Source organism: Chelonia mydas, chromosome 4 (assembly GCF_015237465.2).
Source record: "Chelonia mydas isolate rCheMyd1 chromosome 4, rCheMyd1.pri.v2, whole genome shotgun sequence".
Lineage (NCBI taxonomy): Eukaryota > Metazoa > Chordata > Testudines > Cheloniidae > Chelonia > Chelonia mydas.
In genome coordinates, this window is record NC_057852.1 from 40,057,493 (window position 1) to 40,075,916 (window position 18,424).

Below are 18,424 nucleotides of genomic sequence, written 5' to 3' on the forward strand. Positions count from 1 at the left end.
TTAAGATAATTCTTTAGATTGTTATGCCAGATAATGTAGAATGGCTTTTCACTCCAGCCAGTTTCAGTGTATTTATTCAGCTAACGTACCAGAGAAGCAAAATAAAGTAGCACAACTAACATGCCCCTTCTTCTACCCTAAAAAATAAAATGTGAAACACTCTGAGTAAAGAAATGCAGAGTATGGAGCAAAATTGCATAGTCCTATATATATATATATATATATATATATATATATATATATATATATATATATATATAAGGGGGGGGGGGAGCTGCCTTAACAACAACATTTAAGTCTCTATAGTAATGTCTAAATGCAGGTTAACATTACATAGCGCTTATGGAAAAGTTCCAAACAAATTTGCAAAAAGCAAACTTTGCACACTCAAAAAAAGCAGGCAATTTTTTTTTTGGTAGAAAAATAAAAGATCGTTTTGATGGTTAAAATATCAGACATTAAACATCATTTCCAGCACTGAGCACTGCATCCCTTTTGCATTAAGGGCAAAATTAAAACTGCGTCTTGCCCTGAGTAAGGTGCAGTGTGCAACCCTGGAAAGGAAGTGTGACTTAGAGAGTGACAGTTCCTTCCCTGCCCATCCTGTTTGCTTGGGTGCTGGGGGTGGGTGGTGGTGGTGGTGGGGAGGGAAGTAATCTACTGGGCCTTAGCAGATAGAGATCACTTTTCCCCATGTTGGCTCTGTTGTGCTGCCTGGAGCACTGGGGTTAGAGACTTACTGTGTGCTGTGTCTACAAGGCATAATCAGGCCCTCAGTGATGAATTACTCTTCTTTTGCAAGCAGATATAGTAATTCTCTTTTTTATTACACTGGAATTTGCCTTTGATCTCCAAAATTATCAGTCTCCGTATATGTCAGATACTATAGGTTAAGTTTATAGATGCTTTGTGTCCGATTATAGTTCATAGCAGTTTACTGATGGTTAATAAATTATTAACTTTATTTTCTTCATGGTTTTTACAGTGGTGAGTCTATTGCAGGAGCGGGCAAACTTTTTGGCCTGAGGGCTGAATCGGATTTCCAGATTTGTATGGAGGGCCAGTTAGGGGAGGCTGTGTCTCCGCAAACAGCCAGGCGTGACCCAGCCCCCGCCTCCTATCTGACCCCCCTGCTTCTCGCCCCTTGACGGCTCCCCTGGGACTCCTGCCCCATCCAACCTCCCATCCTCTGTCCCCTGACAGCCCCCCAGGACTCCTGCCCCATCCACCACCCCCTGCTCTCTGTCCCCTGACCACCCACCTCCCACCCCGACTGCCCCCTGCCACCCCATCCAACCCCCCCCATTCCTGACTGCTCCCCCCCGGAACCCCTGCCCCATCCAACCTCCCCGTTCCCCGCCCTCTGACCGCCCTGACACCTATCCACACCCCTGACTCCTGACCACAGCCCCCGAACTCCCCTGCCCTCTATTCATCACCACCCCCCGCCCCCTTATCACGCTGCCTGGAGCACTGGTGGCTGCCGGTGCTACAGCTGCACCGCCCAGAGCACTGGGTCAGGCCGCGGCTCTGCAACTATGCTGCTGGGCCGCACAGAGCATTGCGCTGGCAGCGCAGCGCACTGAGGCTGCGGGGGAGGGGGAACAGCATGGGAGGGGCCAGGGACTAGCCTCAAGGGCCAAGAGCTCAGGGGCTGGGTAGGAGGGTCCCGCGAGCCGGATGTGGCCTGCGGGCCATAGTTTGCCCACCTCTGAATCTATTGCCACTGGCCTCATGCAACTTCTGAATAATGTGTTTTTCCTATTCAATCCAATAAAATAGAAAGCCTTTGCAATGCTGCTTCTGCAACCTTAAATTCAAGTCCAACATAATACCTAGCACTCCTAACACTTTACAGCTGTAGAAAATTAGCTGCCTATGCTCCTCTGTTGTCAGCAACTAGCAAAATTGAAAATGTTCCATGGAAACAGTGGAAAGAGACCTTTGATTTACATTATTTGGAAGCATATAATGTCCAGCAAATAGGTATACTATTCGCATTTCTTTGGAGCATGCTGAGAGAGGCAACCTACTTCTTGGCTTTACCCTGCTTTGTTTGTGAAAAGCTACCCACTGATTTCACAGTGTCCCAATCTCTCAGGGAAGTGAACTATGAAGCTAAAACAAAAAAAAACTGTTTTGCCTTTTAGTGCTCCTTTGTGCTGGATAAAGATGGCCTCCTACACTTCTAAAAGGTTTTATAATACTTATTTTTTTTCACATCAGAGGTATCTGTCAAGTTCTCCCTTTTCCTTTTCTTGCTGTAAGGAGTTGCTGGTGTCTTTGGAGGACCTAAATATTGATGTCACATGAGGCTGTAACTTGAGCTGCATCTAACGGGATTTCACTTTGGCAAAAGCCTGCTCAACTCAGATCACTGAGCACTCGACAGAATTGCTCGAGGGCTACCCTACTGAATTTGCCTCAATCCCCTTTCAAAACTTCTCCTCTTTCTCAAGTAGCCGCTGGAAAAAATCTGTTTCTGGAAATACTGAGCTGAACATGATAAAGATCATGCCATTGTTCAGTTTTTGCTTAAATACATTATTACTGCTTGACCGCCCTACCTCATTATTATTAACACTGCTCACTCTGTAAAGTATCACCTTAAACTATTCCTACTGACAAAAGGACTCTGAGTAGTGTTGGGCCAGGAAGGGTTTCTCTATCCCACAATTCTTCCAAACATTTAAAGAAAATTACTTCTGTGTTCAGGGGGCTTCCAGGTGCTAATTAAAAGGAGTCCTGGATTCACCAAAACTTCTGTGCACCCAGAACTTTTGTGTAGTCTCTTCCACCCAACAGCTCCCACTCCTGGGTAAATCTTTCTTCACACACTCATCTCACAGTTGGGCTATTGTCTTTCTTCCATTCATAGGTCTTTGGTCTTTCTCCCAGGTCAAGCTGACTAGCCAGCTCAAGTCAACTTGCCACGTGGGCAGTTATCATCTGTATTCTGTACTCTCCATTACAATTTGTTGCTTTGGCTCTATCTCATTTCTCCATGCTGACCTCTCTTCCTGGGGATCTGAATCCCAAGAATGCTGCTTTAATCTGCCTCTGAAGATCTGGCAGATAAATGGGAAAATCTGCCATAGGACCTGTATTTGTGATCATAGAATATCAGGGTTGGAAGGGACCTCAGGAGGTCATCTAGTCCAACCCCCTGCTCAAAGCAGGACCAATCCCCAATTTTTGCCCCAGATCCCTAAATGGCCCCCTCAAGGATTGAACTCACAACCCTGGGTTTAGCAGGCCAGTGCTCAAACCACTGAGCTATCCTTCCCCCCTGATGTTCAGCAACATGTGGGAGAGACACAAAAGGGGGCACCAGCTAAAGGGGGGGCATGTGACCTCCCCACGTGACTCCTACCCGCCCTGAGCCCGGGGCCCCATGCTCTCCCCATCCCCGCCCTTCCCCATCCCACGTTACCTGCCGGGGTGGGGGGGCTCTGTCCCGCTGCGCTGCACCGGGCAGCATCCCCTCCCAGGCAGCGTGGCTGGAGGCTGCCCAGGAGAACGCAGCCGCTGCGCTGCACCGGGCAAGCTCTGGCCCTGCCTCTTCCCTTCTGGCTCTGGCCGTGGTGGTTGCTGGCCCCTTGCCCTCCAGCATTTGGGGAGGAGCATGGGACCCTTCTGGGCCCCCACACACGTCGCCACAGACATTCATTGTCCCTCTGAAGCCTAGTGGTCTTTTAATGATAGAACATGCTGTACTTTTCCACCTCACAATTTACCTGTGCAGTTTTAGAATATTCATACAGTAAAATCTGATCTTGATTTTCTCACAGGTAAAAATTATGCCAGCTTTATTCATCTTAAAATCTTTTCTGCCATGGCTCTTATAATAAACTCTGTTTTTCATTTGTTTGTTTGTTTTATCCCACACGAGGCCTCGACCTGGCCTTTCTAATTACGCCTGTAGTCATTTTTTCCCCGTGACTGAGGTGTTGTGCATGCTTTTGTTTCTCAGGCCTTTTTCCTCCTCTACGAGGTTGTCTGTGCAATTTTTGACACCACAGTTTTGCATTTGAAAACCGTGTCTTCAGTTTTTGAGGATACTATTGAAAAATCTGTCCCTTAGCATTGCTCATGACATGACATTGTATAGCATGCAGTCCTACCTGGTTGAATTTGAGGCTTCCGGTTGAGGCCTCCTCTCCAATCTGTATCAGTTTTAAAGTGCAGAAAATAGACTACACAACATTTTAACATTGAAGTTTGATCTGTATTGCCAGGTACTGACCTTTAATTGAGGTGGGTGGAAAGAAATAATTAACCAGCACAGCCATTTAATCATGCCATCACTGATAATCAAGAACATCTCACCTAAAGCTGACTATGGAAATTGAATGACATTCCAAAGATCAGGGGGACATGCATGTGTTTACAAGAGATGTCATTCTGCTAATCCCCCGATGGGCACGCAGCATCCCTCTCCTTCTTGCCTTGTCAGTCCTATAATTTGCCGCCATAGCAGAACCCAAGCTACACAGAGAAAGTTAAGGGTGTCAGACCAAGGTCTGCAATGCCACTTTTCTAGCAAATGGATTCTAAGAACCTATGACTGTTAGAGCTACTTGGATAAACTGATGGCTGTGGACTTGCTTGGGGATTAAACACAAGGTTCCTTCTACTGCTAACCTGGCTGGTTCTTCTGGATGTTATTCCCTTTTAGGTAGATGTTCAAGGGGAGTTGGACACGTAAGTCATTTAAGTGCTTCTGGAAAAATCTCACTTTTAATTTCAGTCTAGGAATTTATACTGAATCTTTATTTCTATGGGAGATTTGGCTATTCTTACCCAAATAGTCCGTTCCCCTGGTATCCATGTTTTGTCTGGAAGGCTCTAGGTTGCTTCTTGTCCACCTACCATCTTACTTCATGAATCAAAATTAAAATTCCTGAGATGTGTTCTTACAGCACACATACAGATTTAAGAGGTGGACACAGAAGTTGGTCACTGTGAACACAGTGAGGATAAGTTCTGAAATTAAAACCCTTTGACCCACCAGAGCATCCAGAAACTGTCACTACCTTAATCAGCACTTTGGAAGGAGAAGACTGACTGGTCAAAACTTAGCATTTCCCTTCTGTGGGCATTCTGAAATTTAAAAAAAAAAAAAAAAAAAAAAGTTCCATTTTGGAACTAAAAAGTAGAAATTTCCCACAAAGGGAAATTCCCCAAAAAATTCATTTTGAAAAAAAAAAATTCAAAATGTTTAGTTTCCAAAGGTTCAAAGTAAAATTCTGAAAAAAATTAGAAATGTCAAAAACTTAGAAGCCCTGGGACTCCCAAAGACTCCCAAATTCAGCAGACTTAAATAGGTTTCTCCTGTACAACTTTATATAGTAGCATGAGCCTACAGCCCTACGATGTACATTCTCCCAATGAAGTAAATTAAGCTCATCCTGTTGGGACATTATATCTCTGTTCATTCCCAGCAGATATTCTATACTCTTCTGTACCTATATATAACAGTCACATCTTATATTTCTTATTAGATGCCTATAAAATTTAATCTAGCCAAATATTCCATCCATAGGGCATTGTACTTGGAAGTTTGTTGGCGTACAGTTAAAACTAAACTAAACATTCAAGGTTGCACATTACTAGTTATAGATAAAGGAGGAATATCCATCCAGTACCCATAATAACCTCTTGATATTGCACCTAAGGACTGAGATTTCATGGGAGCACTTTACTGATAGCACGTTAGATAGCAAGATAGTGGTTAGATTAGCCATATGTAACATGGAGGTTTTTAAAGAAAGTGCCTTGTTTTCTTTCATATCTGTTAGGAACACACCCAACTAATCTGTTCATTGAAAAAAAAAAAACAGACTAAACTGAACACCCTGCCACCCTTCCCTCTTTTCTCCCCATCAGCAGTACACTTTCATAAGGACTGTAGAATTGGGCCTAACTGGACTGGGCAGGAGCAAACTTGCATTGCAAGAATTAGGAACAATTCTCGGTTGAGAAGAAGGATATGTTTGATGAATGTACAGGTCTTTTACATTAATAATATAGGACATATTTTCCCCTTGTGTTGAGAAGAATTTCAGTAGTTTTCAGGCTGTGACCCTATACAACGATTCTGTAAATTATCTTCTGCATGGCTATTATTCCTGCACATGGCTTATAAAAGTACTCTTCAGAGGGAAAAAGTAATGTTTTCCCTCTACTTATAGTATCAAAATAGCAAATGTGAAAGCTTTTACTTTTCAACTTCCATTGGCAGCATCAATGCTAATAAGTTATATCTGGTTTCCTAAAAACGATATTTTCTGCTTTCATAGGGTTCTTTTTTTCCAGAACCACTTCAATTTGTTTCAAATTTGGTTTGTTAAGAAGCATAACCCAGGTGAGTGGAGATAATGAGAACATCCTTCTAGCGACCATCTACTCAACCTGTTGTGATTTATTCCCTCCAATACTGTAGGTGAGCTAGACAGGAATGACCAAGAGAAGCTAATCAGAGCAGCTGATAGTGGTATCACAGGGCTTGACTCCCATCTTTTCTGTTGGTTCCGCAGCACCTGCCTCAGCAGGGCTTGGATCCTTCCCTCCCGTTTGTCGGTTCCCTTCTGCAGGGGTGGCAACTCTGGGGTCCAGCCTGGGAAGGTATAAGTATGATAAGATAGTAAGATAAAAGGCTTACTGGGGGCTCCAGGCCCCCAGAAGGGGCAGGGTCTCAGGCAGAAGGGGCGGGGCTGGGAGTCAGCCTCCCTCAGCCAGCCCTACCCATGCTATCTGGCCTGTACTGCCTGGGTCTCCAGCAGTGATTTAAAGGGCCCACGGCTCCGGCTGCTGCCCTTTTAAATCGCCGGGCTGCAGGGCAACGGCCCCTTCCCCCCCAGTTGGCAGCTCTGGCTGGGGGGTGGGCAACAACGTTAAAGTGCTGCCGTGGCAGCGCTTTAACGTGGGCTGTGTACTGGTGGCCACTTCTTACCGGTATGCCATACTGGCCCATATCGGCCCACATTCATCTCTGTATAAGTACCCTCTGCAGAAATACTCTGCCACATACTGCAGCTCCATTATTTCATTACCTTTTTTTCTGTTGTGGCCTTCCACTTTCTCCATGTATCAGGGATGACCACTTTATATGTGGCCCTTCACAGTCCACCACAGTCTCTTGCATTCCCCTTTTATTAGTTGTAATCACCTGCAGTCTTTCACCCTCCTCTTTTATTGAGGTAATCGTGTGCCTACATTCTCCACCATGTTGTGACAGGATGTGCTACTCAGTGCTAGGATGGTGTATCCTCCTGGCCGTTCTGGGGATTAGCTTCATGAGGTCAACACCCCTCCCCACAGTTGCATGCCATCTCTCCACCTCTCGCTCTCTGGGTCTGCAGCCCCTCTCTTGCTCCAGGAGCTCCTGGTTTCTCTGTCTGACTCAGCCCTCTGGCCTGGTCACTCAGCATGTTTCCCCCTTCTGGGGTATTGAGGTCCCCTCTTAATAATGAGCTCGGGCAGTTTTCCCATTCACTGCCCAGCTGGTGCCACTTCCCCAGTGCCTGGCAGGGGAACCCAGGTACACCCTCTAGTCCATGTTCCGGCTCAGGGACCCGCTAGTCAATAGCCAAAGTCTTCCCCCTTAGACCTTACTGCCTTTCCCTGAGTTCTTTCCTTACCTCCTGGCTCTCCCTCCACCCCAGGTTTTCCAGCCTCACAACTCCCTCTTCCCACAGAGTAACTGCAGCCTGTTTCCCAGCAGCCAAGAAAGGCAGAAGCTCCCTAAAAGAGTGTGTGCGGGGGGGAGAGGGCACTGGCATCCAAACCATGGCCCCACCCCCAATGCTAGCCCTTCTCTCTGAGCTCCCACCCCTGGGCTGCCCCTTCCCCTGAGGCCCAGTCCCCATGCCACCTCTTACCCTCAAGATCCCCGCCCCCCTCCATTTGCTCCTCTCCACCCCCTTCCCCATCACTTGCCCTTAAGGCTGGTAAAAAGTAGAAGGGCATAGCACTCCCACTTTAAAAAGTAATGGGGCCATGGTCCCCTGGCTCACCCTGTTCTTGCACCCCTGCCAGCAACCCCCTTCTGCTCCCAGCTCCTCGGCTTTATCCAGGCCACTTCTTTTCCTGCCCAGCTGAGCCTTTTCTCTAATTAATTCCTGCTCCCTAGCGCTTCATTCAGGTGTAGCCTGGGCAGTCAACTGGCCCACCAAGCCACCTTAACCCTTTTGGGCCTTGTGTGGGGTGGACATGCTATCACTGTGGGCTCAAGTGAAAGGGGTCTGCTAACTGAAAAGGCAAACCTTTGTGGGAAATTTCTAGTTTTGGGAAACTTCGTGATTCTTCTTCTTCTCCCCTTCTATGCACAGGTAAATTTGTGTGTAATTCTCTCTGGAGCTTGTCAACATGGCTCTTGAATGGGCTGTAAGCGTATTATGATCTGCTCCTTCTCTTCTGGCTCCCAGAGGTCAGCCTCCACAGCTCAACCGTAGGAGCAGCAGCATTGATAGTAGCACACACTGACACATACAAGGTATTTCACTTAGTCTCACATTGTGTAAATTGTAACCACTAGCTGGTAGTTGATTAGGGAAAGGAGACTCTCTCTTCTATGCCATCTGGTGGCTATAACTCACAAAAGCTTCAGTTGTTCATAACATCAGTACTGACTCAGGAGAAAAAATATTGGAACTGTTTGGAACATGGAATTTTTATCCCGCAGGAAATTTTAAAATGAGAGTCCATTCCAAAACAGAAGAGAAGTTTGATATATTAAAACATCTCAAACAATAGAAAATTCTGAAAAGTTTTGAATCAGAAATGTTGAAATGAAAAACTTTTACATCTTTGATCAAAACAAAAATGGTCATTCTGAATCCACATTTTGACATCAGATGCCAGAGTTTCCTTTTGAAAGGTCAGTTCAACAACAGCTTTTGTTTTGACATGTCTCACCAGAAGAAATTTTTCCTCAGAATTGGTATTTTCCCAATGAAAAACTTTGGCTTCAACAAAATCATGTGTTCTGGTGGGAAAACTTTCAACATGAAAAATTGTAACCATGTAATAATTGTAACTAGAAAATGTATACATATTTGGGCCTGGTTTCCAGCAAATTATTTGAGTTTTTGATTTTTAATACTGTACAGAGCCTATAGCAACTCTGATGTTGGGAAGTAACAAATGACGATATTACTAGTAAGAGTCCCCCACCTCCCCTTCTTCCTGGTTTCCCCCCTATAGAATTGCTGGACCACATGTATTTATAGTGTGACATACCAGGAAGTAAGGTAGGTGCTAAGAAAGACAATCATGCTTACATATCAGTCACTGAACATCCATAATGCTCAGCAATATTAGAGGCTGTAATATATTTAGGACCAAGTTTTCCTCAGGTTTGTGTGTGCACATATAGGTACAATTGCTTAATTTGTATGTGCAAACTGAGATGTTATAGGCATAGGGTGGTACTTTCAAAAGAACTCAGTGTTGGTCTAACTCTATACCCATTGAAATCAATAGTAAAAGTCTTGTTGAAGTCAATGGGAACAGAGTTAAGGCAACTGAGGTCTTTTGAATAGCAGATCCTAATGTTATTAATGGCTGATTCAAAGTATGGCAGAAAATGGTTAATATGTAGCACTAAACTGTTATAAAGATTATTAAAGCATGTAGAGATTTTAATAAACTGAGATGTTAAAGCACTGAACTCTACTGGATGTAACCAGAACTGCTGAGTCATACTGCTAATATTTAAAGGTGCTTCTTCTTTGGTAAGTGGCAGAGGACTCCGACTATCACTGGGACGTTCTACGTGGCCATGGTGTGTCACATAGTGATGACTGTGAAGTTCCCAAAGGTACGCTGCAGTTCAACACCTGTGGCTGGCCTGTGTCAGCTGACTCAGGCTCATAGGACTCAGGCTACAGGGCTGTAGACACTTGTGCCCTGGGACCCTCCCTCCTCATGGGGTCCCAGCGCCCGAGCATCTACACCTCAATTAAACAGCCCCGTAGCCCAAGCCTCATGAGTAAGGCTAAGTTTTTGTCACAGATATTTTTAGTAAAAGTCAGGGACAGGTTCAGGGAAATAAACAAAAATTCATGGCAGCCCATAACCTGTCCCTGACTTTCACTAAAAATATCCCTGACAAAAGGGGTAGGTGGGTTCAGCACCCACTGCTGCTGGGGCTCCCAGGTCCCCCACCAATGCGTGGGTGGGAGCTCTGGGGTCCCCCTGCCCCTGGGGCTGGGCTGCTGTGGGGTCCCCTCGACCCAGGCAGCTGGTAGCTACAGGGTTGCCCAGCCGCTGGCCATGGTTGTAGCCGAGCAGATGTGGGGGGGTCCATCGGCTGCCCACTGCAGTTGTGCAGGGTCCCCCCAACCTGCCTTTCACAGCTGGGCAGCTGCAGTTCCACCAGCCCCCCGCTGTGGCTGGCCAGCTGCAGGGTCCGCCAGCAGCAGCTGGGCAGCAGCAGGGTCCCCCCACCAGGTTGGGAGCTGGGGGCTGCGAGGGCAGGGCTGGCTGGGAGCTCCAGCCCCAGGGCAGAAAATGTCACGGAGGTCAGTGGAAGTCACAGATTCTGTGACATAATCGTAGCCTTATCCATCAGCCCAAGTCAGCTGACGTGAGCCAGCTGTGGATGTGTAGACATACCCTAAGTGGCTGTGCACTTGTTAGAATATAGTTACACGGTTTTAAAGTGCACATGCAAATGAGGGTTAGCTTAAACAAACAGGCAGTGGTGTGCCACGGTTGTGTGCAGACTCAGAAAATCTGGTACTTAATGACTCTATTTGGAGTGACTGCTGCTTGCATGCATGCTCACCCCTTTTGCCTAGAGCTGCAAAACTCCTAGAGCCAGAAATGCTGCTGCTCAAAACCTAACAAGGCAAAGAATAAGAAGTGCTGAGAAGCCTGTTGGTCTAAATCAGCAGCCAGGGTCAGCAGTCTGCACAAGATTATGCTGTCAGATCCAAGTGTATTTACCCTTTTTTTAAAAACTCACCAGATTAAACTCTTGTAACCTCTGTTATATGACTTGCCCTTTGGGGGCTAATTTTATTCACACAGCACCGTTCACAGCAGCTATATTTGCCAAGCCTACTTTTCTGAAAAATCAGACAACTTGTGACACGTCCTGGTATGTGTAATTGGAGTGATTTCTAGTGGGAAATAACAGCCAGTTTCTTTTTTCTGTGGTTTTTTGTCTGTTTGTTTTTTGAAAGGAAACACTGCCTTTGGTTTTCAGTTATGACAAACCTTATGGCTAGGAAATTTCCTGACAGTATGGCAAAAATTCTCTAATGCTCCAAAGCAGGATCTCCAGGATCAACAGAGGTTTATAAACAGATGCAGTTAATTACAATACCTAAACAATTAGAGGCAATTTCTTGGATCAGGACAATGACATTGCTTTGTAAATTTATCCACAATAAAATTAATGACCAAACAGCAAAACATAGTTGACATCTTCCTTTTTTTATTTTACAAAGCATGAAAAACAATACAAAGAAGAGAATGTGGGAATAAGTAGTTGAGTAGCAGTTTGATCATAGAATATTACCTAGCTGTAGATTCTTTCTTTTATCAACTATACAGTAACTAGGACAAACAATTCTGTTGTTGTCTAACTTAAGTGAGTTATGCTGAATAACTATGTAGTGTGGAAAATTGAAGAAGCAAGAACAAATCAACATTCAAAAAACTTTAATACTACTTAAAGCTGAACATAATATACATAATAACCTCATTAGCCTAGTACAAAAATACTGTGCCCAGAAACTATATATTTGTTAAAATATTTGAAAAGGTAGAAGAATACAAATAGACATGCTCAGTGGCAAGTGACAGTTCATTACAATTCCTTTTATTAAACTATAATAAAAATTTGTTTTTAAACTATGTACAGTGCTTTTCACACTACATTCTTTAACAGACACATGCATATGTCTATCATGTTCATACACAGAAGGCTCAAATTCTAACTTCAGTTACACCTTTGTGGTACCATTGAAGTCAATGGGGGCTGGCTGAATGAACTATAGACTGTGCAGGTGTTACTGAGGACAAGAATTTGGTCCAGGGTCTTTATAGGTGTAGGCAAGAATAAAGATAAATTTGTCCCACTCTGCAACTCTCTATGGGGCCCAGTCCAGCTTCCACTGAAGTTAATGGGAATCATTCCATTGACTTCAAGTGGGCATTTGATCAGACCCAATATCATGGAATGGACAAGCTCATGGTGTGGCAGTTAGCAGAAGCCAGCTACTGTTTAGCACACTTAATTAATATACATTTACAAATGGTGCTTAGATACGAATTTCTCCATGGAAACCAACCTTCTCTGTGGAAAACAAGCCTTTCCATGCAATTTTCATTCAACTGGCAATGCTGAACATAGAAATAGCCTGATGTCATAATTTGTTGTATCTAGTAAAATGTCACTAATATCCAGACCCGACTCAGATGATGGCTCTCATTTCTATGAGTGTCTGAACCAAAGGCTCAGACCCATCTTTTAAAGCAATGCAGGGGTCTGGAGAGTTCTTATGAGGGAGAATAGACCTCATAAGTTGTTACAGACCAGGGATATTCTAGAAATAGCAGAGTGCTTATGGAATGTAGACTGCATGTGATTACTCATACAGGGGACTATTCTACAACCCTCTCAGAGGCCAAACTCCCAGTTAAAGCTAACTACCTAATTCTACTCACAGGATCAGGCCTTTAAGAGATACTCCTTTACAGCTTCATAATTTATTATGAATCATTTGCATTTGCATGAGTCAGCACTCTCTGCTTTGATTCTGGTTCACAGCTGCGATGAGATCAAACCAAAACACTGGTTCAGCGCCCCATAAACTTTTAGGATGTAGATTTGACCTACCTGACTTCAGGCTTCTCTAATGGGCTGAACCAGAATACTGGCACCAAATGCCCCTGAAACTAAAGAATCTTAGATCTGGATTAGATTCCACACCTGGACATGGCATCTCAGAGCCATCCGCAAATGAAATACATTGGGCTGGATTTTCAAAAGCTCACTTTTGCATGCACTTGGGTTGCATGTTCAGGAGGCAAAAGCAGGCTTCTGAAAAACTGAAATTTTTGTTGTAAAGAGAGAGACAGCCCTGCCACTGTTGAATGTTTCACAGAGACAAAGAACTCACAATCAATAGCCTGTCAGCATCCCCACCATCTAAAAGCAGCATGTGGTGACCCACTTAGCTTCAGACTGCTGGGAGACATTAGAGACTGACTGGTTGACGAGATGCTATTGATTTATACTCAACAGTACAAATAGGTAGCTATTAAGAATCTACTGTGTGATTTTCCTTAGCTGCTTTTACTGTATGTGAAATAATAGGAAGCCTGTTTGTTCTACAGTTAATGTTACAGAGATGGTAACTTGCTGAATAGATAGGTCTTATTATTCCTGCTTAAGATCCTCCCTCTTTTTTTAAGGAGAAGAGCAGGACCACTCACTCTTTAGGTGAATGTTAATATATGTGATAAGATTTTTTTCTTTTGTTTTTGTTTTTGTTTTTTTTTAAGGGGAAGAAAAGAACAAAGGCCTGTATTAAAGGGCTAAATTTTGCCCTGGGATGCGAGAACACATTTTCTATTGATTTCAACGCATGTATGCATGCACATCTGAGGGCAAAATCTGGTATCACATTAGCACTGGTCTTTCTTGGTATCTTGATTCAAAGAAATATGAAGAACACAGAAGGCCCAATCCTGCTCCTAAAGATGTCAATGTCAAAATTCCTGAAGACTCCAACGGGAGTAGGATTGGGTCAACAGAGGCTTAAATTCTATCCCAATGTACATCTTGTACAATTCCCATTGAGTCCACTGGGTGCACAGGGTATACATCAGGGCAGAATTTGGCACACAGATCACTAATGCATTTAGACACAACTCCTGATGAAAATAATGATAACTGTGCAGCTAAATAAATTTGTTGGCTTTGAAAATTTCCCTGCACGTACAATGTATTTCAGGCAGAGAATCATTATTGTATCTGCATGGTCACCTATGTTGCCAAAGACAAAAAATATCTGTTATCTGCACACAAACCAACCATGCTAGAGCCTTGAAACAAAAACTGCAATCAGGCAGACTGAAATACAATATAATGCCCTGATCATGCTCTGAATTTGCCTAAAATACATAAAACATAAGGCCCTAAACCAATAGTTTTAAAGAATTTGTATGTGGTTTTTTAAAATAAATAAATAAAGATAACATGTATGTTAGGACAATATTTTGACAAAAAAATTATGTAGAATAGAATTCTACATTTGTTACAACATATACTTTCCTCTATAGGGAGAGATTTTTGTGGGGATGTATGTATACCTTAAATATATGCAAATACTATGTAACTGGGTATATTTATCAGTGGAAGTAAAAAATGATGTCTATGTGGTATTTACATGTTTGTTATGCCAAAGATGTGGCTCCAGCATTCTTCTGCATTATTTAAAAATATAAATCAGGCCATGAAAAAACTATGTTATACACACACAGAGAGTACAGCAAATAGTTGGAAAAGATACAGAATAGTTGGGTTCTTAATATTAATGCTGTATCACTAACAGTTTTATCACTATAGTTGATTTGTTGTGTCATCCCCAATTAAGTTTTGCTTTTGATCACACTAACAAGAATAAACCTATAAATATTTTATCCACACATATATTATATATAAAATAAATGGTTTAAATAAGAAAATAATTATACTTCAGTAACTGCAGTATGCAAATTCCTACAATAAAAAGGAGAATACAGGAAAAAGCACATTCTGAGGTAATCTTATTTATCTAAGGAGCAATAAGAAGTTTTTAAGGGTGATTACTGAGTTTGTGCCTATATATAAAATGTTACATACACACACCTCGTATTATGTATGCATAGATACACATAGAGTACTGCATATCATAATACTCCAAGAATTGTTCATTATTATTCATTGGACTTAGAAAAAATATTTTTTTCATAGGCAAATGTTTTCAAATTTGGCTGCAATAACAATGTACTGACATTCACAGGGGATCTTAAACTAGAGTTAAATCAGTTGCTACTAACTGGGTTGATTGAAATGCTGCAGAAAACAACAAGAACAGCCTACTCTAAATTTCCTTATTTCTAGAATCAAATAATATTTTGGAAGACTCTGGAATCAAATAATATTTTGGAAGATTCTGAAACATTTACTTAACATTTCCTCTATCTATTATTTTTCGTATTTGAGTGCCTCTGTCTCTTTTGATTCCTTCTAAGACCAGAAGCAGGAGGGAAGATAAACAGAGGCTGTTTTCACAGCTTTTTCAGATGAACTGTAAGCAGATGGTACTGAAAATCTCATGGGGAAAAAAAAGATTTCTTGCAGTTTCCAACTAAAATTGCGGGGACTTAAATGGTTCAGTCAAACTGAATGCACACTCTGAAATAGATGAGGTTTGCCCATCACTACTGCTGGTATGTAATACAAAATATTGTTGTAGATATGAAAATCATCATCATCTACACAGCCAATGTTGTATCTGCATTTCTGAGAAGTCTTATGAGCCCCTGTCTCATTTTTAATCTACTGATCATGGCTACACATGGCAATTGTGCTCCCTTTATTCTATTTTTTCGGGGTTTGTCTTGTCCATACACTTTCTTGAATTCATGCCCAGTGGTCTATTAAAAAGAATTTTTATTAGGCATTTCCTCTGTTAAAAGAATGATTTCCTCCATATCTGCTGCAAATCCACTGTCTCCGAATGCTTTTTATGCCTCATATAAAAATGTTAAGTCCCTGCAGTATTCTCACTTGCTTTTGCTTTCAGTCTTCCTTTCACTTGTTGCTTTAAGACTTCATCTGGTTAAAAACTGTACCTAATAGAAGAAGTGCTAAAAATTATTTTTTTTAATAATAGAAAACATTCTAGTTTCCAAAGTTAACATCTGCAATCTCAAGCAAGCCTTCAAAGTGGTCATGGTCATTTTTTTAGTGCTACTAGTCTAGTGAATCAGACTCACTAACAATCTCCAGAAACATCCTCTTTTCTAGATCATATTCTTGAATGAGCCAGTTTTTTCATCACATGCTTTCACAATCACATTCTCCTGTGCTTTTCCTTCTCTTGTGTCAGTTTGTTGGTTATGATGACGTTAAACTCATCTGCAGTATGAATATATTATCAGCAGCTCAATAGTGATCCTGGTTAGCTCAGTTTACTTCTCTTCACATTCATTCTCTGTTTCTCCCAGCCCTGTATCTGACAAGTTTTTCAAGACAGTCTGTTAGCTACATTGTGAGTTGTGCTGTCGTATCATCTCACTGAGCAGCTTTCACCATCTCTGTGTAATTTCTTGGCACTTCCACTGCAAATCTCATTTAGGTCCCTGATTGTTTAGTAAGTCACAGTATTTTTTTTAAATTCTCAAAAAGGTATGACCATTTTGTTGAGACATTCTTGTAAAATCATAAGGCATCGGTATAGTATATCACACAAGTCCCTGTGCTTTGTCAACTGGGGCCCAATCCTGCATTCCCATATAAATGAAGCTCTCATTGATTTCAACGAGAGTTTTGTCTGCATAACAATTGTTGGGTTAGGCCTTTAGAGTGAATTTTAATCCCCAAGCTCCTTTTTGCCTCCAGGCTTCTTGCAAGAGAACAAACAACATTGCTTATTACTTATGGTTACATAACAAAGAATAAAAGAGGAAGAAAAGTGCCATATATGGTCATCTTTAAGGTACTGGCCACTCACGAAACACTAAACAACTATGTACATCTGTAAAGTAAAAGGCTTTCAAAGGCAGTTCAGTAACTGTACTCGTCGTACCTCTGTGTAGAACTGAGCAGAGTAAACTAACTCTGCAGTTCTATTTTTCTACTTCACCTAAATGAAATACAAGAAATATACAATCATTATACATCATTCACATAAAAATGGTCATGCTATGCTTTTAATGGCAGGGGAAATATATAATTTTAAATATAATAGTGGCAAAGAATACACCAAATCCCTACAGTGTATAGCAAAATGTAGTATCCCCAGATTACTGTAATTTCTGAGTAAACTCAAACTTGTATTTGCTAAATCAGAATCTCAGTTCCGCTTGGGCTGATTGCTTGCTCCATTAATCAGATTCTTCTCCTGTTGTTCAGCTAAGGATTGCCACTTCTGCCTATTCTTTCTACAGCCATCCAGTAAAGGGTAGCAGGCTTCTGATACATGTGTCAGGGCCTGCGAGAAATAAAACAAATCAGACTGGTAATGCATAACTAAAACCACAGTTTTCCTGCTCCTTAAGATGTGCCCATTGGAGGCACTAGACTAGAATATGTTTGAAACATAGGGCTTGTTTATACTAGAAAGTGGAGCTATGTTGGAAAACTGATTTTAGGAAAGGCTCCCTCTCACTCCAATTCCAATATGAACTTAATTATTTGTCCTATGCAGACCAGGCTAATTTGGCCATCTTTATTGCTGATGCAATTACTGATTTAACAGTTACCCAAGGGACATGTGGCCCCAGTGTATTCAGCACCTGATTAAGAAAGGTCTACAGAAGAGCTGTGTTTAGTAGCCATTCTCAATTACTTTTCATCTCCTAGTGTAGACCAAGCAATAGTGAGTTACTGTATTAGGCCGACATGGACTAATAAAAGTGAAGCAGAGAACAAGTTTTGGAAAGAGAATTGGAGTCAATGTTTGGGTTAGAATAGAATGGATAAATACTAGGGAAGGTGGAGAAACTTCCACTGACACAAAATGTTGATGAAAAATGTAAAATCCATGAACATTTTTGTGATTTTTTTTTTCTTCCTCATTTGCAGTCACACGTAATGAACACATAGCCCTTTACTCCTATTAGCTTCTGGAATTCAGTGGGACAGAAGTAATGAGTGAGGGTCCTGTGGTTGGGCCCACTGTCTGTTAAACATATTAAGTGATTACTACACGAAGCACAAGGGGTGAAGTCTGAAGTTAATGAGTATGGGATGAAATCAGTCAGGATTTCACTCATGAAATTTAATTCTCATTCAAACAGTAAAAGATGGTGATGCCTGATTCTCCTTTTTCTTATGATAGTTTTACACCAGTATTACTCCACTGGGCTATATCCTGGTATAAATCAATATAGTTCCATTGCCACCAATAGAACTGGGCAACTGGCCTATTGTCTCAAATGGAATTATTACTGATTTACATTGTTGAGAGGAAAATCAGGCCCATTAGGCACAATTCACTGGAATTATACCATTTAATTTTTTTGTATACATTTAAATGGGTTTTAAAATTCTAGAACGGTTTAATCAAATGTCAGCACTAAAGTCAGTGAAGTGAGTGAAACACTTTTGCTGTTATTTATAGAGTCACAGATTTTAAGGTCTGAAAAGACTATTATGATCATCTAGTCCAGTGGTTCTCAAACTGCGGTTCAGGAC

At 42.1% G+C, this 18,424-nt stretch overlaps 1 protein-coding gene and 1 long non-coding RNA gene across 10 annotated transcripts in view; one reads left to right on the forward strand and one right to left on the reverse strand.

The window, feature by feature from the left end:
* The window catches only part of LOC114018736, a 109,048-nt gene that overhangs the window by 43,129 nt on the left and 47,495 nt on the right, over positions 1-18,424 (forward strand). The window lies entirely within an intron of this gene.
* The window catches only part of PDE5A (phosphodiesterase 5A), a 91,560-nt gene continuing 84,562 nt past the window's right edge, over positions 11,427-18,424 (reverse strand). For all 6 annotated transcript variants that reach the window (XM_037897129.2, XM_037897128.2, XM_027819198.3 and 3 more), the window contains one exon: positions 11,427-17,219. In XM_037897129.2, coding sequence (XP_037753057.1) covers positions 17,082-17,219 — 138 coding nt within the window. In that variant the 3' untranslated portion in view covers positions 11,427-17,081. The remainder of the gene's footprint in view (positions 17,220-18,424) is intronic.